At 41.8% G+C, this 25493-nt stretch overlaps 2 protein-coding genes across 3 annotated transcripts; both read right to left on the bottom strand.

Moving 5' to 3' along the window:
- Positions 1-10104: 10104 nt before the first annotated feature.
- LOC141911505 (integrin beta pat-3-like) lies at positions 10105-20301 on the bottom strand. Its single transcript, XM_074802471.1, has 20 exons — positions 20168-20301; positions 17829-18115; positions 17402-17483; positions 17192-17323; positions 16418-16599; positions 16168-16254; positions 15944-16027; positions 15783-15860; positions 14182-14367; positions 14029-14105; positions 13729-13780; positions 13496-13651; positions 13119-13261; positions 12859-13025; positions 12630-12739; positions 12453-12545; positions 12221-12347; positions 11050-11163; positions 10537-10703; positions 10105-10450 (listed from the first exon to the last, which is right to left on the bottom strand). The coding sequence occupies exons 2-20, from the start codon at positions 18099-18101 to the stop codon at positions 10382-10384; spliced, it is 2379 nt and encodes a 792-aa protein (XP_074658572.1). The 5' UTR covers positions 18102-18115; positions 20168-20301; the 3' UTR covers positions 10105-10381.
- Positions 20302-20473: 172 nt separating this feature from the next.
- Positions 20474-25380, bottom strand: LOC141911709 (putative serine carboxypeptidase CPVL). Of its 2 annotated transcripts, none has more exons than XM_074802717.1 (13): positions 25241-25380; positions 24721-24920; positions 24522-24646; positions 24013-24127; positions 23841-23899; positions 23691-23770; positions 23552-23618; positions 23214-23339; positions 22759-22890; positions 22165-22260; positions 21726-21902; positions 21117-21299; positions 20474-20921 (listed from the first exon to the last, which is right to left on the bottom strand). In XM_074802717.1, exons 2-13 carry the CDS (start codon positions 24917-24919, stop codon positions 20823-20825), a joined length of 1458 nt encoding a protein of 485 aa, XP_074658818.1. In that variant the 5' UTR covers position 24920; positions 25241-25380; the 3' UTR covers positions 20474-20822. The 2 variants fall into 2 exon arrangements, with proteins under 2 accessions (XP_074658818.1, XP_074658819.1); XM_074802718.1 differs by lacking the exon at positions 22165-22260 and adding an exon at positions 22316-22390.
- Positions 25381-25493: the final 113 nt, after the last annotated feature.

Genomic DNA, 25493 nt, shown 5'->3' on the forward strand with positions numbered 1-25493 from the left:
GCGCCATCTTTAGGCATGTTAGTAAAGCACTGACACTTTAATGCACGTGCACACACATAGAGGGCGTGGTTGGGAAAAAAACCATAATCTAAGCGTTTCTTCGGCCGAGTTATCACGTGATGCATGAAATTCAATTCAAATGCTTTAATATTGCTTTTGTATGGTGACAGTTTTTCGTACTAACCCCTTCGCCCTCTGCTTATCACCCCAGCTCCCCCCCCCAACTCACCCCCCTCAACTCACCCCCCCTCAACTAACCCCCACCCGTCATGTCGTCATTTGCTTTAGCCCTGACAGTGACCTCTATGCGATCAGTGAGTGACCACTATGTGATCAGTGAGTGACCTCTATGCGATCAGTGAGTGACCACTATGTGATCAGTGAGTGACCTCTATGCGATCAGTGAGTGACCACTATGCGATCAGTGAGTGACCTCTATGCGATCAGTGAGTGACCTCTATGCGATCAGTGAGTGACCACTATGCGATCAGTGAGTGACCACTATGCGATCAGTGAGTGACCTCTATGCGATCAGTGAGTGACCTCTATGCGATCAGTGAGTGACCACTATGCGATCAGTGAGTGACCTCTATGCGATCAGTGAGTGACCTCTATGTGATCAGTGAGTGACCTCTATGCGATCAGTGAGTGACCTCTATGTGATCAGTGAGTGACCTCTATGTGATCAGTGAGTGACCACTATGCGATCAGTGAGTGACCTCTATGCGATCAGTGAGTGACCTCTATGCGATCAGTGAGTGACCTCTATGCGATCAGTGAGTGACCACTATGCGATCAGTGAGTGACCTCTATGCGATCAGTGAGTGACCTCTATGCGATCAGTGAGTGACCTCTATGTGATCAGTGAGTTACCACTATGTGATCAGTGAGTGACCTCTATGTGATCAGTGAGTGACCACTATGCGATCAGTGAGTGACCTCTATGTGATCAGTGAGTGACCACTATGCGATCAGTGAGTGACCATTATGCGATCAGTGAGTGACCTCTATGCGATCAGTGAGTGACCACAATGTGATCAGTGAGTGACCACTATGTGATCAGTGAGTGACCTCTATGCGATCAGTGAGTGACCACTATGCGATCAGTGAGTGACCTCTATGCGATCAGTGAGTGACCACTATGTGATCAGTGAGTGACCTCTATGCGATCAGTGAGTGACCTCTATGCGATCAGTGAGTGACCACTATGTGATCAGTGAGTGACCTCTATGCGATCAGTGAGTGACCTCTATGCGATCAGTGAGTGACCACTATGTGATCAGTGAGTGACCTCTATGCGATCAGTGAGTGACCTCTATGCGATCAGTGAGTGACCACTATGTGATCAGTGAGTGACCGCACTGACGGTAATGTTGCACTAGATTACAAATTGAGTCCAATATTTAACTCGTGATTTACAGACTAGTGTGAAGTGTGTTTTAATTGGGATTCGAACCCCATTCGCGTTAAATGAAGTCTAAATAGCGTCACAAATGTGGTATTCGAACCTGACGTCATTATGCTTCGGCTGGTGACGCCATCGGGTTCGAATCCCGAATATGCGACGCACCGATATTAAAATCGCATGATTTATTTATTAAATGTTAATGTTTTATTTAACGATGCTGTCCATCACCGCCGCTTATGCCGCTTCCTGTTTTTCGTTTCAGAACCAAAACGGTCCGTTGGTATGCGCGTACCCTAACGTCACTTCCCCGCCACGTATAACAATTACTACTTGTTAACTCGCTCGCTACGTGTTGTCATAGTAACCGACTATATTTACGTAAGTTCACACACACACATAGTAGACGCATGCGCATTGGCTGACCACGTGTTCTCTGGTATCATTCATAAAGCGGTTAATATTGAATATGGTTGAAATTCACCTAAATAAACTTCTTTATGAACGGTACCAACATATTTGTTTATATTCCCCTTATGACATCATCGATATCGTGTATACGCTACAATAGCTACATCCATGCTTGACGTCATATGAGGCTTTGATTGAATTGCATTTAATTCAACCCTTAGCTGATAGTATCGATTTGCGCTGAAATTAGTCAATAATTCAGTTGAAGGCGCGACTTCTGGGATTTCGAGTCTAAAAGTTTAAAAACTATGTGTAATATTATGAATTGTAGAAGATGCAAGCAGCGCACAATAACGGGACATCATCGTCTGCTGGTCTGAGATTGATTCGTTGTAACGGTATCGTCACCAGGAACAACGGTGTCAAACATATAGACATCTCGTGGACTCAGAACACTGACACATCCGGGGATTCATCGAGTAGGCGCCTGGAAACTACGAACTGAGGAATGCGTGAATCGTGGATCGGGTGCCTGCAAACTACGGAATTTCAAAACTTAACGTTCAAAGTGTTCAAACTGTAATAGATACAGAAGTGAAGTTACTAAACTTCGTTGAAAACATTCTGCTAAGCCAGACCCGTGCACCCTCTATTGGGCGGCTGATGAACTCGAAAAACGTAAGAAAAAAATGTGTTTCGTTTTTTTGTGCCAAATATCAGACGAAAATCTTCAAGTTCGCGATATACTGTGTCCTGATTGGCTGAGGCCGGTCAAGGTTACGAAATAGGACGCGCTGATTGGCTGATAATGGTGCAACGGTCAAGGATACGAAATAGTCTCTAGCGACATTTGAAACAAGTAACAATAACAGTTAACTTTTTAAAGGTTACGATCAATATATAAAACATGCCATGTACAGAATGGAAACTACACCAATCATCTGCCTTTAAAAACAGTGTCATCTAAATTCAGGTCACTATATTAACATATTCCAATTAGAAATAGTGTGTAATTTAGGCCCAGGAACAGCGGACTCTAGACCCAAGAACCACAGGTGATAGGTGCCCCGGGAACCACGCCCTAGGCCCCGGGGCAACAGGTTACAGGTTCTGGGTTCAATGATGCTATACGGTGGGACCTGGACGACCTAAGACCCTGGAACTACAGGGACGACGCGGGTTCTAGAACTCGACTCACTGACTGCAACCTCTCGGGTCAATGTCGTTTTATGTGTTAATTATGGCGAATGATTTTCGTTAATTATTCATTGCAAATATTAATTATTTAAATGATATGTAAATATGTAAATTTGTATCCTGTTTAAACTATTTAATGTGCGAATAAAACCTGTTGGTATATTATTGATTTTGTTTTCGGTAATTCATCAAGTCGACTGTCCCGGGTTTGAACCCATGGATTCTCCATCACCTCGATGCAGATAGATGATGAGTGTCGCCATTTATTAGAATTTTTCTGAGCTATCAAATACCAGGATTTGACACTTACCCAATCATACCGAGTGGTTTACGTGATGACTGCGGGGTACACGGGTCGGGCCTGTATTTTGTTTCAATTATTTCATATTCTACTGAGGAGATTTTGGAGACAGTGATGAATCGAGCTTGCTGAATCTTCAGGACAATATGTAGCCAGAAAATATCAATCTTTAGACCTATCTGTTGTTTATCAGTTACCTTCGCCTAACCAGTCCACATGATCGCCATCTATTGGAATTTTCCTGAACTATCAGATTTCTGAATTTGACACTACCAAAGATTTGTATACGAACGAAATTTCTCATGCGCCATCTACTGACAACATAGTGAATGTCGTCAATGTGTCTGTATCGGTCCTATCGGAACTGTATCAATCCTATTGGATCTGTATCGGTCCAATTGGACCTGTATCGGTCCAATTGGATCTGTATCGGTCCAATTGGATCTGTATCGGTCCAATTGGATCTGTATCTGTCCAATTGGATCCGTATTGGGCCTATTGGGTCAGTATCGGTCCTATTGGATCTGTATCAATCCAATTGGATCTGTATCAATCCTATTGGACCTGTATCGGTCCAATTGGATCTGTATCGGTCCAATTGGATCTGTATCAATCCAATTGGATCGGTATCGGTCCAATTGGATCTGTATCGGTCCAATTGGATCGGTATCGGTCCTATTGGATCTGTATCGGTCCTATTGGATCTGTATCGGTCCTATTGGGTCTGTATCGGTCCTATTGGATCCGTATTGGGCCTATTGGATCTGTATCTGTCTAATTGGACCTGTATCAATCCTATCGGAACTGTATCGGTCCAATTGGATCTGTATCGGTCCTATTGGACCTGTATCGGTCCTATCGGAACTGTATCAGTCCTATTGGATCTGTATCAATCCAATTGGACCTGTATCGGTCTAATTGGATCTGTATCGGTCCAATTGGATCTGTAACAATCCCATTGGATCTGATTACGTGAACATCACGTGAACCACTCGGTATTAACGGGTTCGAACCCGTTGATACCGAGTGATTCACGTGATGTCTGCGAAATACACGGGTCGGGTGTCCCGGGTTCGAACCGCATGATACCGAGTGGTTCAGATGACGACATTCACTCTGTTGTCAGTAGATGGCGCATGAGAAATATCGTTGATACACAAATCTTTGGTCGGGTCAAATTCAGAAATCTGATAGTTCAGCAAAATTCCAATAGATGGCGACCATGTGGTTTGTTAATTGAAGGTAACCGATTAACAATAGGCTCGATTTCATCACTGTCTCCAAAATCTGCTCAGCTAAAGAAGAAATAATTGAGACAATAAACAGGATTTTACTTGATACATATATATTTTATTTATTTATCTTATTTAACAAAATGAAAAAAATGTTAATACATTATAATATTGATTTTAATGTTACTAGTTATACTGAACCTTGTCCAGGGAAGTGTAGAAACTATATGGTGCCATAAAAATGATACAGATCCAACAGGACCGATACATATCAGATAGGACCGATACAGATCCAATAGGATTGATACAGATCCGATAGGACCGATACAGGTCCAATTAGACAGATACAGATCCAATTGGACCGATACAGATCCAATTGGACAGATACAGATTCAATTGGACCGTTACAGATCCAATAGGACCGATACAGATCCAATTGGACAGATACAAACCCAATAGGACCGATACAGATCCAATAGGACCGATACAGATCCAATTGGACAGATACAGATTCAATTGGACAGATACAGGTCCAATTGGACCGATACAGGTCCAATAGGATTAATACAGATCCAATAGGATTGATACAAACCCAATAGGCCCAATACAGGTCCAATAGGCCCGATACAGGTCCAATAGGCCCAATACAGATCCAATAGGATTAATACAAACCCAATAGGATTGATACAAACCCAAAAGGCCCAATACAGATCCAATAGGACCGATACAGACCCAATAGGCCCAATACAGATCCAATAGGACCGATATAGATCCAATAGGCCCAATACAGATCCAATAGGACCGATACAGATCCAATAGGATTAATACAGATCCAATAGGATTGATACAAACCCAATAGGCCCAATACAGATTCAATTGGACCGATACAGACCCAATAGGACCGATACAGACCCAATAGGATTAATACAAACCCAATAGGATTGATACAAACCCAAAAGGCCCAATACAGATCCAATAGGACCGATACAGACCCAATAGGCCCAATACAGGTCCAATAGGACCGATACAGGTCCAATAGGACCGATACAGACCCAATAGGACCGATACAGACCCAATAGGATTAATACAAACCCAATAGGATTGATACAAACCCAAAAGGCCCAATACAGATCCAATAGGACCGATACAGACCCAATAGGCCCAATACAGATCCAATAGGACCGATACAGATCCAATAGGATTAATACAGATCCAATAGGATTGATACAAACCCAAAAGGCCCAATACAGATCCAATAGGACCGATACAGACCCAATAGGCCCAATACAGATCCAATAGGACCGATACAGGTCCAATAGGACCGATACAGACCCAATAGGCCCAATACAGATCCAATAGGACCGATACAGATCCAATAGGATTAATACAGATCCAATAGGATTGATACAGATCCAATTGGACCGATACAGATCCGATAGGACCGTTACAGATCCGTTAGGACCGATACAGACCCAATAGGCCCAATACGGATCCAATAGGACCGATACAGATCCAATTGGACAGATACAAACCCAATAGGACCGATACAGATCCAATAGGACCGATACAGATCCAATTGGACAGATACAAACCCAATAGGACCGATACAGATCCAATAGGACCGATACAGATCCAATTGGACAGATACAGATTCAATTGGACAGATACAGGTCCAATTGGACCGATACAGGTCCAATAGGATTAATACAGATCCAATAGGATTGATACAAACCCAATAGGCCCAATACAGGTCCAATAGGCCCGATACAGGTCCAATAGGCCCAATACAGATCCAATAGGATTAATACAAACCCAATAGGATTGATACAGATCCAATTGGATTGATACAGATCCAATAGGACCGATACAGACCCAATAGGCCCAATACAGATCCAATAGGACCGATATAGATCCAATAGGCCCAATACAGATCCAATAGGACCGATACAGATCCAATAGGATTAATACAGATCCAATAGGATTGATACAAACCCAATAGGCCCAATACAGATTCAATTGGACCGATACAGACCCAATAGGACCGATACAGACCCAATAGGATTAATACAAACCCAATAGGATTGATACAAACCCAAAAGGCCCAATACAGATCCAATAGGACCGATACAGACCCAATAGGCCCAATACAGGTCCAATAGGACCGATACAGGTCCAATAGGACCGATACAGACCCAATAGGACCGATACAGACCCAATAGGATTAATACAAACCCAATAGGATTGATACAAACCCAAAAGGCCCAATACAGATCCAATAGGACCGATACAGACCCAATAGGCCCAATACAGATCCAATAGGACCGATACAGATCCAATAGGATTAATACAGATCCAATAGGATTGATACAAACCCAATAGGCCCAATACAGGTCCAATAGGCCCGATACAGATCCAATTGGACCTATACAGACCCAATAGGACCGATACAGACCCAATAGGACCGATACAGACCCAATAGGATTAATACAAACCCAATAGGATTGATACAAACCCAAAAGGCCCAATACAGTTCCAATAGGACCGATACAGACCCAATAGGCCCAATACAGGTCCAATAGGACCGATACAGGTCCAATAGGACCGATACAGACCCAATAAGCCCAATACAGATCCAATAGGACCGATACAGATCCAATAGGATTAATACAGATCCAATAGGATTGATACAAACCCAATAGGCCCAATACAGGTCCAATAGGCCCGATACAGATCCAATTGGACCTATACAGACCCAATAGGACCGATACAGACCCAATAGGACCGATACAGACCCAATAGGATTAATACAAACCCAATAGGATTGATACAAACCCAAAAGGCCCAATACAGTTCCAATTGGACCGATACAGACCCAATAGGCCCAATACAGGTCCAATAGGACCGATACAGGTCCAATAGGACCGATACAGACCCAATAGGACCGATACAGACCCAATAGGATTAATACAAACCCAATAGGATTGATACAAACCCAAAAGGCCCAATACAGATCCAATAGGACCGATACAGACCCAATAGGCCCAATACAGATCCAATAGGACCGATACAGATCCAATAGGATTAATACAGATCCAATAGGATTGATACAAACCCAATAGGCCCAATACAGATCCAATAGGACCGATACAGACCCAATAGGCCCAATACAGATCCAATAGGACCGATACAGATCCAATAGGATTAATACAGATCCAATAGGATTGATACAAACCCAATAGGCCCAATACAGATCCAATAGGACCGATACAGACCCAATAGGCCCAATACAGATCCAATAGGACCGATACAGATCCAATAGGATTAATACAGATCCAATAGGATTGATACAAACCCAATAGGCCCAATACAGATCCAATAGGCCCGATACAGATCCAATTGGACAGATACAGATCCAATAGGACCGATACAGATCCAATTGGACCGATACAGATCCAATTGCACCGATACAGATCCAATAGGACCGATACAGATCCAATAGGCCCAATACAGATCCAATAGGACCGATACAGATCCAATAGGACCGATACAGATCCAATAGGACCGATACAGATCCAATTGGACAGATACAGATCCAATTGGACCGATACAGATCCAATTGGACAGATACAGATTCAATTGGACCGTTACAGATCCGTTAGGACCGATACAGACCCAATAGGCCCGATACAGATCCAATAGGACCGATACAGATCCAATTGGACCGATACTGATCCAATAGGCCCAATACAGATCCAATAGGACCGATACTGATCCAATAGGCCCAATACAGATCCAATAGGACCGATACTGATCCAATAGGATTGATACAGTTCCGTTAGGACCGATACAGGTCCAATTGGACCGATACAGGTCCAATAGGACCGATACAGGTCCAATAGGACCGATACAGATCCAATAGGACCGTTACAGATCCAATAGGACCGATACAGATCCAATAGGACCGATTCAGATCCAATATGACCGATTCAGATCCAATAGGACCGATACAGGTCCCTCTCATATTAAAATTATCAATTTCTGTTCACTTTTGTAGGAAGAACGTTAACACTAAAACACACTTATTTTGGAACTTACTTTAGAGGATAATAATCACAAACTAAATTTTCTAAATGCATAAAATACATAGTTTTTCAATCAACTCTTGTTATTTACTCTCCTTTCACTGTGGTTTACTGATAACCCTCAGCTTCATTTGCATATTTCTGTCCCTTCACACGTTCATCGTTGGTCACTTTTTCAGCCAATCACAGAGCTTTTTAAATGCGCCCAATCATGTTTTTTAAGATAAACATTTGCAAAAGGAGAGTGCAAAAGATGACTGTGACCTCCATGAAGGTCACAGTTTTAATCAATATAAAACCATGCTAAAATGATTCGTACCGGTTCCGCTGGTTCCACAGTTGTGAGTTACAAATCAAAGTCAGTTTATTTCCAACCATTTGGTCCGATGGGTCACATTTAAACCCAGAACAGGTGGAACAGTGTGTACGATCAATTCATTAATTCATTAGATATATCTATAGTTTACCACAGAAATCACTGATTAAACCTTACAATATTCAAATACTACTTTCTGAGATTCAGCACAAATTTAAATACATTTTATAAACAGCATGAATTTCATTTGTTTTGGCAAAAAAATCATATGATTTACATTACAATAACAGTCGTCTTGGGGGGGGGGGTCTATCAGGACTCTACAGGCAGCAGTGGGGGCTATAGGGCGAGAATATTAGATGAGAAATGACCTACTCAATCCCCCTCCCTCTTCCCCTCAATCCCCCTCCCTCTTCCCCTCAATCCCCCTCCCTCTTCCCCTCAATCCCCCTCCCTCTTCCCCTCAGTCCACTCCCTCTTCCCCTCAGTCCCCCTACTATCCCCCTCAACTTATATGGAATATAAAAATCTCTTGATTATTAAAAGCACCATTTTTAAATATACATTATTATCATAATTCCACACAGTAATACATTTCTAATTAATTACAAATCATTAATTAAGCCTAATTAAAAATCAAATATATTGCATATTGCGAGCTAGGTTGCCCAGTCGGGGCCGATGAACCCAAATGACATGCCCTGGTGTGCTTAGCCCCGGTGTGCTTAGCCCCGGAGGGCTTAGCTTAGCCCCGGTGGGCTTAGCTTAGCCCCGGAGGGCTTAGCTTAGCCCCGGTGGGCTTAGCTTAGCCCCGGTGGGCTTAGCTTAGCCCCGGTGGGCTTAGCCTAGCCTGGTGGGCTTAGCCCCGGTGGGCTTAGCCTAGCCTGGTGGGCTTAGCTTAGCCCCGGTGGGCTTAGCCTAGCCCGGTGGGCTTAGCCGCGGACTCACACTTATTATTCATTACAAAACCATTTCAATTTTACAAATAAATTGAAAATATATAAAATTACTAATATTTTGTTTCCATCGATTACAAATTACAAATTACAAATACAAATTACAATTACAATTACAATTACACATGCCTCATTATCAATAATAGATATTATTATTAAATTATGTAAAATATAATATACCTCAGTAATGAGAGGCCACTTCTCCCTCCCTCTCCCCCTCCCTCTCCCCTCTTACGGCCTTTATTCCAACATTTATCTAGAAGTTACAGATTGTCACATGTTGATGGAAGATCGATTGCCTCAAAACAGTAAATACATCACACACATCAATTCATATTTTTAATTAGATTACCAGCCGTCAGTGAGCGGGTCACCTGACACCCAGCGGGTCACCTGACACCCGGATCACCAGCGGTGTCTGACACACTCGATGACTAGTTCATGTAAAATTCCGACCACTAGGTGGCGCTCTACAATGCATCTATTTCTTGCCGGCGTAAGTTGGATTATTGAAAGTCGACGTCGCTTGAACAAATATCGGATTTTCACCCTGAAAATAAATTCAATAAATCATAATCCAGCATAATCATATATAATAACAATTGATTATAATGAGCTATAATTAATAAAACTAACCGCGTCCCATTTCGGGTTGGCTCCGTCGTTTTGAAGTTTGGCGCATTCGCGACGATCGTGCAGCGTTGCTAGGAGACGCCAGATTAACAACAATACGAGACCGATAGCTACGATACCTCCGATTACACCTAATACAATCGCTAAAACATTCACAGCTTCCGGGCATTCTACAAAATTATCAATCAGTTTATAGAAATTAGACAATCCGTGGGTGCATAGTTGATTCAGATGATTCCACAGTTGATCCACATGATCCACACAGTTCCACAGTTCACTGGAGAAGTAATTGAGACTCCAGAGTTGTTCAACAATTCACATTTGACTCACATTAGCATTTTATAGGAACTGATTTTTATTCCAGAGTCAGGCAGAGCCTTTGTAAAAGGAATAGATTTTAACTGCAGAATATCTGTGCAACTGTGTGGACAACCTGTGGAACTGTGGACAAACTGTGGAACTGTGTGGACAAACTGTGGAACTGTGTTGTGGAATAATTGAAAGATGAATACTTACTTTTAGTGCGTTGTGCTTTAACTTGAACGTTACCGAACTCATCGTATTCATACGTGAAATAAAACGTACAATCATCATCATCGACGTATTGACAAATCTTCTGATTCTCAGACGCTAAAATACAACATCATAAACATCTTCATTTACATCTTCATTACATCATTAACATCTTCATTTACATCTTCATTTACATCTTCATTACATCATAAACATCTTTATTTACATCATTAACATCTTCATTAACATCTTCATTACATCTTCATTACATCATTAACATCTTAATTTACATCTTCATTACATCTTCATTTACATCTTCATTTACATCTTCATTACATCGTAAACATCTTTATTTACATCATTAACAATGTTCAATAGCCATCAAAATCTTCAGATTTACCGAGTGATTTTGGCGAGAAAAAAATAGCCACCAGGCAGCCATATTGGTTACGATAGACAAAATTTTTGGGAAACAGGACCCCTGAGTTGACAACAGGACCCCCGAGTGGACTACAGGACCCCTGACTGGACTACAGGACCCCTGACTGGACTACAGGACCCCTGACTGGACTACAGGACCCCTGAGTGGACTACAGGACCCCTGACTGGACTACAGGACCCCTGAGTGGACTACAGGACCCCTGACTGGACTACAGGACCCCTGAGTGGACTACAGGACCCCTGACTGGACTACAGGACCCCTGAGTGGACTACAGGACCCCTGACTGGACTACAGGACCCCTGAGTGGACTACAGGACCCCTGACTGGACTACAGGACCCCTGAGTGGACTACAGGACCCCTGACTGGACTACAGGACCCCTGAGTGGACTACAGGACCCCTGAGTTGACCACAGGACCCCTGAGTTGACCACAGGACCCCGAGTGGACTACAGGACCCCTGAGTGGACTACAGGACCCCTGACTGGACTACAGGACCCCTGAGTGGACTACAGGACCCCTGACTGGACTACAGGACCCCTGAGTGGACTACAGGACCCCTGACTGGACTACAGGACCCCTGAGTGGACTACAGGACCCCTGACTGGACTACAGGACCCCTGAGTGGACTACAGGACCCCTGAGTTGACCACAGGACCCCTGAGTTGACCACAGGACCCCGAGTGGACCACAGGACCCCTGAGTGGACTACAGGACCCCTATAGGCTACATACCTTGAGCTTTATCGACCATTTCAATGTTTGTACAATTCTGTTTACATTCCTTGCCGGAGATCGGACCAGTTCCGAATCCAATACACTGAACACAGGCTTTACTCTGTTCACATTTACCGGGACAAGCCTACAAAATACATAAATACAAACTCAATATGACTCTCTTATTGGTTGAAATTTGAGCGAGGTATTGAGGTATTGAGCTGAGCGAGGTATTGCATTGAACACTTACCGGACAATCCTCACATGTAGGACCGCTATAAAGAGATGTAGCCTCACATTTACAAACACCACAGTCACATACTCCTGCACCGTTACAAATTTTCTGTAAAATCAAATTTCAAAAATTCATTAATAAATTTTCATTCAGAAGAATGAGATAAATGAAACAACTGAATTATCAACTGACCCCGTTCTTAGCTCGGCAGGATTCTTGAGAAATCGGACACTGGCACGCGGTACCGTTGAACCCTTCTAGACACTTACACGTTCCACATTCGCATTTACCTCGAGTCGGACCTAAAAATATTCATATTCTTAAATCACAATTCAAAGGTGTTTGGGTAGTTTGAGACCCAGTGGAACCATGAGTGTGGAACCAGAATTCGAACCAGTCCGGTTCCATGTTTTTCTCTTACCTCCGCACAATAATCCGTTATCCTCCGCGTAGTTACAACTATAATCGTCACATTCGCAGTATTTTCCCGAGTATTTCATATTCGGGGTTAGACCTCCTCGTGAGAAACACTTACAGACTCCACATTCACAACGACCTCGATTCTCACAGTTAGTCGTCGAATTCCCCCTGAAATTAATCACATCTCAAAACATGATTCTATTAAACCGTTAGATTACAGGAGAGCGAGCTTAAAACAGCTCGAAACTCACAAAAACTTACATTCGACAGGTCGCTTCGAAGTCAGCGCTGGCTAAATCAGATCCAGAACATTCACAGAATTTACCGTATCTGTTCTCATTACAGTCACATCTACCGCAGACGTAAGTTCCATTACCATCAGTGCACAGAGGACTGTTCAACTTCTATATAAAAATAAACAACATTTCACATGACATTTTACAATCAAGATTCCCGATCAGGACACTGTCCTAGAATCCCGAGATTCAGTTCCTCAGAATCTACATATATTTGAACTCTTCGCTGTCAAACTTATATAACAACTGTTTAAACTAAAGATGAGGTTTAAATAGATAGCTGAGGTTACTGTTCTGCCTTAGAACCTAGTCTAAGACCGGTCTTAATTCTAGGCGCGTTACCTTTTTATTGGAAGCCTCACAACCGCATTCACAGTTTAGATCTAGTTTAAGTTGAAGCCGTTCTGTAAGTCCTACTGGATATATACTGAACATTCGCTGTCTTTTACGTGGATCTTCCGGACATTTCTTTACATTAACAGACACTTCAAACGTTACCTACAAAACAACAGTCGAACATCGATCGATCAATCAATCACCCTATGACATCATCATCACAGTCATCATTGACTTACGTTAGTTCCGACTTTGAGTCCGGCGCATTCATCCGTTTCCTTCAATTCAGAGCTGAATAAATAAGACATAATGACATCATAGGGGGATTCATTTTAGACAGTTTAAAACAGTTCGACTTCATGATTCAGGAGATAAACAACGTTATCTTATATTAATAAGATGATGAACTGGTTCCAGTTCCACAGTTGTGAGTTAACTCATTGAAAATGAACTAACTTTAACTCAGAGTTAACTCTAACTCACAACTGTGGAACTGAATCCTTGGGGTTAGGAGTGGAGGGGGACCTAGCTCAACTTACCCAAAACATCTCGAGTAAAACTTCACTTCAATATCTTCAGCCCCTTCGGTGCTTAACTGAACTTTACTGGAGATTTTCTGAAAACGATAAACGTAGCTCATAAAAAACTAAGTTCAACGCAACAGATAAAACAGTTATAACAAACGAACGTACGTTATAATTATCCTGAACGAGTTCGACAACGTTTGAAGAATCATTAGCGAGTTCACCGGCCGTCGAGCCCTCGATAAACTTCGTCAAATCGGAATAAATCTTCACCTGGTCGGTCGTCACGGCGAATATCATATTCACATTGTCTTCCATTACCTTCGATGATATCTGACTGATTGACGGGTAATCCTAAAATACAAACAAACAGCGGATATCTGACTGATTGACGGGTAATCCTAAAATACAAACAAACAGCGGATATCTGACTGATTGACGGGTAATCCTAAAATACAAACAAACAGCGGATATCTGACTGATTGACGGGTAATCCTAAAATACAAACAGACAGCGGATATCTGACTGATTGACGGGTAATCCTAAAATACAAACAGACAGCGGATATCTGACTGATTGACGGGTAATCCTAAAATACAAACAAACAGCGGATATCTGACTGATTGACGGGTAATCCTAAAATACAAACAGACAGCGGATATCTGACTGATTGACGGGTAATCCTAAAATACAAACAAACAGCGGATATCTGACTGATTGACGGGTAATCCTAAAATACAAACAAACAGCGGATATCTGACTGATTGACGGGTAATCCTAAAATACAAACAAACAGCGGATATCTGACTGATTGACGGGTAATCCTAAAATACAAACAAACAGCGGATATCTGACTGATTGACGGGTAATCCTAAAATACAAACAAACAGCTGATATCTGACTGATTGACGGGTAATCCTAAAATACAAACAAACAGCGGATATCTGACTGATTGACGGGTAATCCTAAAATACAAACAAACAGCGGATATCTGACTGATTGACGGGTAATCCTAAAATACAAACAAACAGCGGATATCTGACTGATTGACGGGTAATCCTAAAATACAAACAAACAGCGGATATCTGACTGATTGACGGGTAATCCTAAAATACAAACAAACAGCGGATATCTGACTGATTGACGGGTAATCCTAAAATACAAACAAACAGCGGATATCTGACTGATTGACGGGTAATCCTAAAATACAAACAAACAGCGGATATCTGACTGATTGACGGGTAATCCTAAAATACAAACAAACAGCGGATATCTGACTGATTGACGGGTAATCCTAAAATACAAACAAACAGCGGATATCTGACTGATTGACGGGTAATCCTAAAATACAAACAAACAGCGGATATCTGACTGATTGACGGGTAATCCTAAAATACAAACAAACAGCGGATATCTGACTGATAGACGGGTAATCCTAAAATACAAACAAACAGCGGATATCTGACTGATTGAAGGGTAATCCTAAAATACAAACAAACAGCGGATATCTGACTGATTGACGGGTAATCCTAAAATACAAACAAACAGCGGATATCTGACTGATTAACGGGTAATCCTAAAATACAAACAAACAGGAACTCGGTTCAGAACTGTGGAACTGGATCCAGAACTGTGGATTTTGGTCCAGAACTGTGGAACTGGATCCAGAACTGGTGCAACTGGGTTTTGGGCTGCAGAACTGGGTTTTGGGCTGTGTAACTGGGTTTTGGGCTGTGGAACTGGGTTCTAATGAATTGCTAGGCTCCTACCTGATGAATACTCTCAGTATAAACCCCCTGATTATCCAGGTGACATTGACCATCATTCGGTTTTACAATTCCACCGAGCTACAAAACACAAAATACAATTCATCATAATTTAGCATGATAATCTCAATATCTGTGGGGAACTCGGTGACCGTGATACAGACCTTACCATCACCAGCCGTATGGAATCCAGAATCTGTAGAGAATACCATCATTTTCCTGGAGCCTTCCCTCCAACCGATCTGATTCTACAAATACACAAAACAATCGTAAAATACCATCATTTTCCTGGAGCCTTCCCTCCAACCGATCTGATCCTACAAACACACAAAACAATCGTAACCACGCACAGCTATATATAGAGTTTATAGAGCGGGTTATTACGTACCTTACAGGCTATAGCCTGCATTATAGCATCAAAACCACCTTCAGGAGCATCTAAATTACCAGATACCCTCGCAGCGCGTACCCTTCTCTGTGAAAATAAAACAGACATTCATCGTCAGGGGGAGGAGGGGGAGGAGGGGGAGGAGGGGGAGGAGGGGAGGAGGGGGAGGATGTGGACAAACAAGATTCTGGGAGTTTTACATTTTATGTTCAACCACATGACAAGCATTCGGTATGACCTCGACACTAACCTCAAACATGGATGAATCAGGATTAAGACTGAGTTGATTTTTAAACCCGTAAGGTGGCACACACCCGGCACACGGACTGCGTAGTTTAGACGGTAATTCATTCACGTAAGGCATCACTCTTTTATCAACAAATGAACCGAATCCAAGTCGGAAATTTTTAGTGATTGATTTCATTCTTTCAGCTGAAATATCAACAACAAAACACAACATTAGCATCCAGTTGGAGTCTCGAGATCAGTAAGGAGTCCCGAGATCAGTTGGAGTCTCGAGATCAGTAAGGAGTCCCGAGATCAGTTGGAGTCCCGAGATCAGTTGGAGTCCCGAGATCAGTTGGAGTCCTGAGATCAGTTGGAGTCTCGAGATCAGTAAGGAGTCCCGAGATCAGTTGGAGTCCCGAGATCAGTTGGAGTCCCGAGATCAGTTGGAGTCCTGAGATCAGTTGGAGTCTCGAGATCAGTAAGGAGTCCCGAGATCAGTTGGAGTCCCGAGATCAGTTGGAGTCCCGAGATCAGTTGGAGTCCTGAGATCAGTTGGAGTCTCGAGATCAGTTGGAGCCCATTGGAGTCCCAAGATCAATTGGAGTCCCAAGATCAATTGGACTCCCAAGATCAGTTGGAGATGAGATATAACATTGCAGTATGTTAACGTTAAGTTTAATCAACTTCTCAGCAACTGCAGACAATGCTGATTTATAAAACCAGCCACGAGGGATAAAGGGTTAAAGCTGGACAATAAACGACAGGTTTTAGTGATTGTGATTTAAACTCTGCTCACCTAACAGATTTCCTAACGCTGCTATTTTCTCCTTGTCGTCTGCCATCGAGTTCGATAAATCCATCAAATAATACAAATCAACCGGATAATTCTCAGCCAATCGGAAATGAGTTTCAAACTTAAACGGTTTATCTATAAACAAACAATAAACAATCAGTAACGCCATCTATTGGTGAATACCGGCGGCACGGCACGGTCGGATTTACTTACTGGGTCTGATTTTAATTCTAATCTCTTGAGGAGAAAGTTGAACAGCAGAAACTCCTCCTTCCTGATTCCTGAATCCTTCATTCTATAAAAAAACACATCAATCATAAACTAACAACTACAACCCATCAGCTGTAAATAAATATTGTTATTTGATGATGTCATAGGGGGATTTATAGAGGCAACTACATCTCATAGGGTGAGAAGAGTACATAGTAATTCGATGATGTCATAGGGGGATTCATGGAAAGTGTCTTGAGATCTGATAGATTCGATGATGTCATAGGGTGATTCATGGAAACTGTCTGGAGATCTGATCGGTTTGATGATGTAATAGGGTGATAGAGTAGATGGTTATTGGATGATGATGATGTCATAGGGTGATAGAGTAGATGGTTATTGGATGATGATGTCATAGGGTGATACGTACCTGTGTTATTTGTGAATTATGGTCAGGATGAACAATGTTTTTCTCTTTACAGCCGTTAGCGAGAAGTTTCTCTTTAATATCACATCTTTCATTGGCATCTTTCTGATCAAAGTCCGCCTGACGGCACCAGGCACATTCAGCAGCTGCGGTGAAACACGCTCCACAACTCTGGTGCACGTTACACGTGGAACTATCCACCGTCTGCTGACCGGTTACCACGACTACCACCAGGCAAGCGGTTATCAAATTGATTAAAGATGGCGTTGACTTCATTGTTGCATTTATATCTGAAATAGAAATATAATCATTTAGAAAATAGAATAGATAATTTCATGTAGGCTACATCTCGCATTTCAGATACCATCCTCACTTGCCACCGCGGCCAGTCATAAAATACCGATAAACCAGCCCTGGTGAGTGAGGATATTCTACACTTGATGCTGTGATTTCAATCTCGAAATCTTATTCATGATTCATAGATCTGTTATCAACAGTATCAGATATTAATAGCTCAATACAGAGAGTGAGAGGAGAGAGGAGAGAGTGAGAGGAGAGACTGAGTGAGAGGATAGAGAGTGAGAGAGAGAGAGAGAGAGGGAGTGAGAGGAGAGACTGAGTGAGAGGATAGAGAGTGAGAGAGAGAGGAGGGACTGAGTGAGAGGATAGAGAGTGAGAGGAGAGAGGAGAGAGAGAGGAGAGAGAGGAGGGACTGAGTGAGATGACTCAATATTAAACATCAGCACATACATGCATTGAGAGTCATTGAATGAAAAATGAGTACTAAGAGATTGCTGCTGCTGCTGCTGGTGCATCAAACTGTGTTATCAGTGGGGTAGGGGGAGGAAGGGGTGATCAATCTCATCTAATATATTTTATGAAATAATTAGTTGTAGTTGTTTAAACACATGTCTCTCTCTCTCACGGGACTCTATCATTAAAACTCGGAGTCTTATTGAATTACTGTATGTCATCCTCTTCAGCACTGTACTGTATATCACGCACTAGGTTAATAGTCCGGACTACCCACTAGTGCTGGAACATAGTCCGGACTACCCACTAGTACTGGAACATAGTCCGGACTACCCACTAGTACTGGAACATAGTCCGGACCACCCACTAGTACTGGAACATAGTCCAGACTACCCACTAGTACTGAAACATAGTCCGGACCACCCACTAGTGCTGGAACATAGTCCAGACTACCCACTAGTACTGGAACATAGTCCGGACCACCCACTAGTACTGGAACATAGTCCGGACCACCCACTAGTGCTGGAACATAGTCCGGACCACCCACTAGTACTGGAACATAGTCCGGACTACCCACTAGTGCTGGAACATAGTCCGGACCACCCACTAGTGCTGGAACATAGTCCGGACTACCCACTAGTGCTGGAACATAGTCCGGACTACCCACTAGTACTGGAACATAGTCCGGACCACCCACTAGTGCTGGAACATAGTCCGGACCACCCACTAGTACTGGAACATAGTCCGGACTACCCACTAGTACTGGAACATAGTCCGGACCACCCACTAGTACTGGAACATAGTCCGGACCACCCACTAGTACTGGAACATAGTCCGGACCACCCACTAGTACTGGAACATAGTCCGGACTACCCACTAGTACTGGAACATAGTCCGGACTACCCACTAGTACTGGAACATAGTCCGGACCACCCACTAGTCTAGATGACTAGGATATAGAATTTTTCATAACAAATTTTATTTCATTCAAAATATCGTTGATTCAAAGAATGAATAAATAAAATGAACTTCCTCATTTCAAAACTCTGATGTATCCTGTTATAAAAACACAATAAACAGGATATTATTATCTTTCTAAATAGCAGCAGCAGCAGCAGCAGCAGCAGCAGCAGCAGTACCTGAGACCAGCCTCACACTAATATGAGAACTTTCAAATCCCCCTAAACGCACTGACTATATTCGAACCCACCCAAAGAGAGGCTGCAGGCCGCCTTAATAATGATCTCTTTTATCGCTGAATAAAACTCTGAAAATGATACCTAACAAAGTCAACCCTTACTCCTTATTAGTGGGCATCGTTTTTGGAGCCTCTCTCTCTCCTACTATCTCCCCAGGACTCAATCTGGCCGCTTAAAACAGTTTGGGTAAAGTGATCAAAAAAACATTGTTTGTAGTGACACACATATTTACCTGCGGCGGATATAAATACAAACAATTTCTACACTGAAAACATCTGACGAAAAGATGCTGCACGAATAAATGTGAATTTGTTATTGAATTGATGAAGAAACAGGAAATTCCATTGTTGCCCTACCCCTTAAAATAACTCACAATTATACTAAACTCACCCCCTAAATTACAGCAGATATTCCTCTATTCTCGGGATTAGAGTCGCTTAAATCCACCAGTATCCGATACAGTTAAACCAGTTTTATAGAAAGCGCTTCACACACAAAAACTCTGATCTATTTTTGACATTCCTGAGGGAGCGACGATTAATTCATACTCCTCGTAGTCTCATCGATCGATGACGTCATCTTCCTAGAACTAGTTACATCTGTTCCGGATTCGATCTGTACATACTGTTGGTCGTGTATATCCTGTAGAGACCTCGCATCAGTAAAATATCAAACACAAAATCATTTTTATGTTTCTGATAAATGATATATATTTTATTTCAAATTTCTTCGAAAAAACACTTTTTTGTTGGTAGAAAAAAAACTGGTTTTCACAAAATCTTCAACATATTCAATATAATAAACAGCCAGCAACATACAATTGACTTCTCTCACTGTTACCTATTTCACAATCATATTACAAACTTTTAGCAGGTTTCATCATTAAGATGATTTTGGAATGAGTTCTTTAAAGTTTACATAGTATCATAATGAGATTACAAAATAGAACAGTCTTCGATCCAAGCTCAATATCTAGATTATTTATTTCCTATAGGGTATGATTCTGATCACAGCTGATATGCGACTGCCTGGCAGCCATCTTTACTCAGAAGAATGGTTTATTCGATATGAACCTGTCAATCATGTCGAAGCTTCGTTCCGGTTGGTCGAACGGAAGAATGTGTCCGCCCCCTCGAACCATTACCTACAAACAACAAACAGAAAATCATAAATCATCATGCATTAAAAATATAGGGGGATTTATGGAGGTTGACATCTTTTCTAGAAGTGTCTATAGATCAAATCGCTAGTAGACAATTTGATGATGTCATAGGGTGAATGTCATGGAGTCAGTGATCTATAAACCTAGGTGGCGCTGGAACAGATTAACGAAACGAACCTGATAAAGATTATCAACGACTCTAACGAATCCAGCAACCTCTCGGTCGTTAGGATGAATTCTCCAGATGTGGCGTTCTGTTTTCAGATAACGTGTTTGACCGCGCCAGTTTAACATACGTAGAAACTGTTCAGTCAAAGGGAACGCGATAATTACATCCAGCTGACCGCTGTAAATCAGAGTCTGAAAATCAGAAAATCATTCCATTATTTTTCAATTTATGAACATGAAAAAACACTCGGGTCTTTGAAATAAAGCAGGTATCAAATCTGTAGCCTGGACCCTGCAGCCCCATAGGGGTCATTCATTTATTACGTACGCATTAGGGGAGGGGGAGGGGGTCAGTGCAATTGCGTACTGTAATGCTTAATGTATATGAAAAAATGGCCGATTTTGCGTACAGAGGGGGAGGGGAGTTGAAAAATTCAAATTTTATGCGTACGTAATAAATGAATGATCCCTTAGCCTGGACTCTGACCCTACAGCCCCTTAGACATTCAAAAGCCTGTCACTGTGCAATCTGTGATCGTCCACATTTCACCTGAGACATTTTGAATTGAAAATGAACTACAAACACCAGATATAAGATATATGTATTTCAGGGGTTACCTTGTAATTATTATTGAGTATCTGTACGACCCACGGTTTTACAGATTGTAACACATCAACCATTAAATGAGTTTCAACAGTTTTACCATCGTTATAATTCAATCGACCGACGTGAATCGCTTTACGAACAGACGACAACGCCACGTATTTATTGTAATATTCAAATGAATCCGGCTCCTGAAACAATACAAACACAATTCATCAGAAAAAATGGCCACTATGATAAATCACCCTATGACATCATCAAATTGTCTACTAGTGATTTGATTTATAGACACTTCTAGAAAAGATGTCTGCCTCCATAAACTCCCCCTATGATATCATCAAATTCGCTGCTAATGACTAGATGTATGAAGGATTAGGAGTAAGATATTGAATCAGTGCAATGAATAAAGAGTGCCTGTCACCCGATGAACCGTGTTTAACCGTGGTACGGTACCTTCGTTAGGAGATAGTTGAAATAGAAATCACTTCCTGTGAAATTAGTGAATAAACTCGGTTTCGTAAAATCCCCGTTCAACATTTTATCAAACATCTGAATATAACAAAACAAAGCGTGTCAGTTAGTGCGAGCAGACGGACGGACATACCTGAGTTAATAGATAATTGTAATAAAAGGTGGAGCCGGTAGCTGCTTCGTACTGGTCTAACGCAGAACCCCACCGCTGAAAATGTTCATACGAGTATTTAAAAACACTGGCTGTATTTATAGATCCCCCTATGACATCATCGCTTAAACTGAGCCACAGTAACTTACTGATACTCAGTAAGTTCGATGACATCATAGGGGGATTCATGACTAAATCGCAAAAATAGATCCCCCTATGACATCATCGCTCAAACTACCGAGGCAACTGAGCTTACTCAGTAATCGATGATGTCATAGGGGGATTCATGTCTAAATCGCATAGCAACAACCTCGTTAACTAATCCAATTTGTGAAAATAATTGTTGAACCCTTTTAACCCTTTCTCTCCTATTACAATCCACACGTCTCTTATCAATTCATGAAACTTGTAATTTTTGATGATACCTTGAACGCTTTTATCCATTGTTTCTGTTTGATGAGCTGTAGAGTGGTTTTACTGATGTTATAAATCACTCTCGCTTGATTTAAATCAACCAGACCGGTGTTATACATGAAATCAGCGTAACCTAAAATCATCTACGCATAAAATAGAGAATATATCATTATAGAGGGCAGCACAACAGAAGGGCTGATTCTATAGACCAGGGGCCAGTTGCACAGTCATGACTTAAGTCCAAAAGTGGTCTTAAATCTTAAGACTGGTCTTAAGTTGTTAGAATAGCTATGGAACTACGTTGGTCTTAGACTGGTCTTAAGTCTAAGCCATGACTGTGCAACCGGCCCCTGATCCTGAACCTAGTTCTACACTTCAGGATCTGTGAAACCGAGTCCTGGATCTATAAACACGATGAGGTGAGGGATGATTTCAAGGAAACATAAATTTCAAAAAGATTGCTTACATTTTCAGGGTCAATGAGTCCATCACCGATAGCCATTCCTTTCAGATTAATGAATGTTTTTGGTTTCGCTTGGTTTTCAACGTGTATTTTATAAGTAATCGCCGGCACGTATTTACCTGCATACGACTACAAATACAATACAGAAATTAACAATCAATACACGGAGAGATGAGAGAGCGAGACAAAACCCAGAATATCAATTCAAACAACTGCCATTGTTACTTCCTTACGATTTGGGTGGAATTCTCTTCCACCCATGTTCACAGTTGTTTCGGGTGGAATCTCCATCTTCAGAGTTAATTTGAAAAATAAAGTAATTAGATCTCTATGGTACTAACCTCACCGCTAGCGTAGAATTCATTGTTTTTATACTCGTGAAAAACGGTAAAAAACTGCGTCAAACAACTGAAAATTAAACAACAAACTTCAGAGGCAGCCGGAGAGTAGAGTCGATTCCGATTTAATTACAATCATTACCTGTAGAGGTCTCTGGCTACTTCGTCTTCATTAGTCACGTAACCAGCCTCACTTTCAGTAAAACTAAAACCAGTTCCGACCTAGAAACAGAAATATTAGTAAATAAACATGTCCGCCTTTATAAATCACCCTATGACATCACAAACTTACCGGGTTGTCGATGTATAACATGTTGTATTTTGAAGCCCATGTTATATTACGACTCTCAACTAGAAATAGATAAACAAACAGCATGAATTCAGACTGACTGTCTCTTAGAGTTGATCTCAAGGGTTCAGGTTGTGTCTGGGGGGGGGGAGGGGGAGTGTGTTTTAAAACTTACGTAGTTTCTGCTTGTTTACCAGTAACGGACCATTTTCAACAAATAAACCGAACAGTGAGGAACCACCGGGTCCTCCTTGTAACCATAGAACAACAGGAGCATTAGCAGCATTATACTGGAAATAAAACAATCAAATACAGGACAAACAGATCTGGAGTTAGTCTCAAATACAGGACTCACAGATCTCAGTTTGTCTCAAATACAGGACACACAGATCTGGAGTTTGTCTCAAATACAGGACACACAGATCTCAGTTTGTCTCAAATACAGGACACACAGATCTGGAGTTTGTCTCAAATACAGGGCACACAGATCAGGAGTTTATCTCATCTCAACTGAAATGTGAGGCCACTGAGATTAATGAGGTCCCGTAAAATCCACAAATGAGGCATACTGCTACTAACTGTGTCGACATTTTGTCGGTTTAAAGTAAAAATTACAAAATTTACAAGTAAAAATTTCTGTTTTTCTTATTTCACAATTTGAGTTAAGCCGTGTTTTCCTGTTACCTGAGCCGGGAAGAACCAGAAGAACATGTTACTATTCATCTTTTTATTGACGGTGAAAAATCCTGAGTAACTTTTCACGGGTCGGCCGATTATCTTCAGCGGACCGACGAGACTTAACTGACGAGCTGAAACCAATCGGACAACAATAAAAAATAAACCGGGTTTAGATTCAACGATCCTCGCATTCAGAAATACCAACCTTTATCTGTTTCACCCCTTTCTATAAACGGGGTTAAAAATAAGGGTTTCCCGGGATCGACCCCGTTATCAATCATCTCATGAACCGCGTCGAAAGCTTTCAAACGTAACGGGCTTCGAAATGCCTCTCCTGCACCAGCTGGTACCACTACTGCTGCTGCTGCTGCTGCAGTTAACACTAATACCACATACTTCATCATGCTACAAATACAAATTAAACACCTCAAAACAACAGTCTGAATATCACAAATATCACAGGTTTATAACAGGTCCTTCAAGAGGTTCGAACTTTTGCCTGGTGTCCAAGGCAGACGCTTAGCCGCTGAGCTAAAGAACTGCTGTCAGTCAGTGTTACCAGAATTGGGTTGGTTGGTGGGGAGAGTATCACTCAGGTAGACAAAGGGTGATGCCTGCCGTGGTCGAGTCAGGTGGTTGGGGAAACAACAAAACAACACAACAGGACGAAAACGAAAGTAGAAGGCGCCTCTCTCAACTCGAGCGCCGCGCAAAGACAGACCTACCTCTCAATTATCACTTGTAGTACACTTAACTGTATCAGTTCATCACTCGCTCTATCTGTGCTGTGTGACTCTCGTGACTTGTCACCAGTGTTTGATTGAAGGGGTCATGAGACAACAATAAACAATCATTCAATTGAATTGATTCAATCAAGGTCGGTGCGGCGAACTCGCTTACCTATGTAAGTTTCAATTTAAATTAAATTTGTCAAAACGAACCTCGTATTGAAGAAAGACTGACAGAAAATAGAGACGA

Source organism: Tubulanus polymorphus, chromosome 10 (genome assembly GCF_964204645.1).
Source record: "Tubulanus polymorphus chromosome 10, tnTubPoly1.2, whole genome shotgun sequence".
Lineage (NCBI taxonomy): Eukaryota > Metazoa > Nemertea > Palaeonemertea > Tubulaniformes > Tubulanidae > Tubulanus > Tubulanus polymorphus.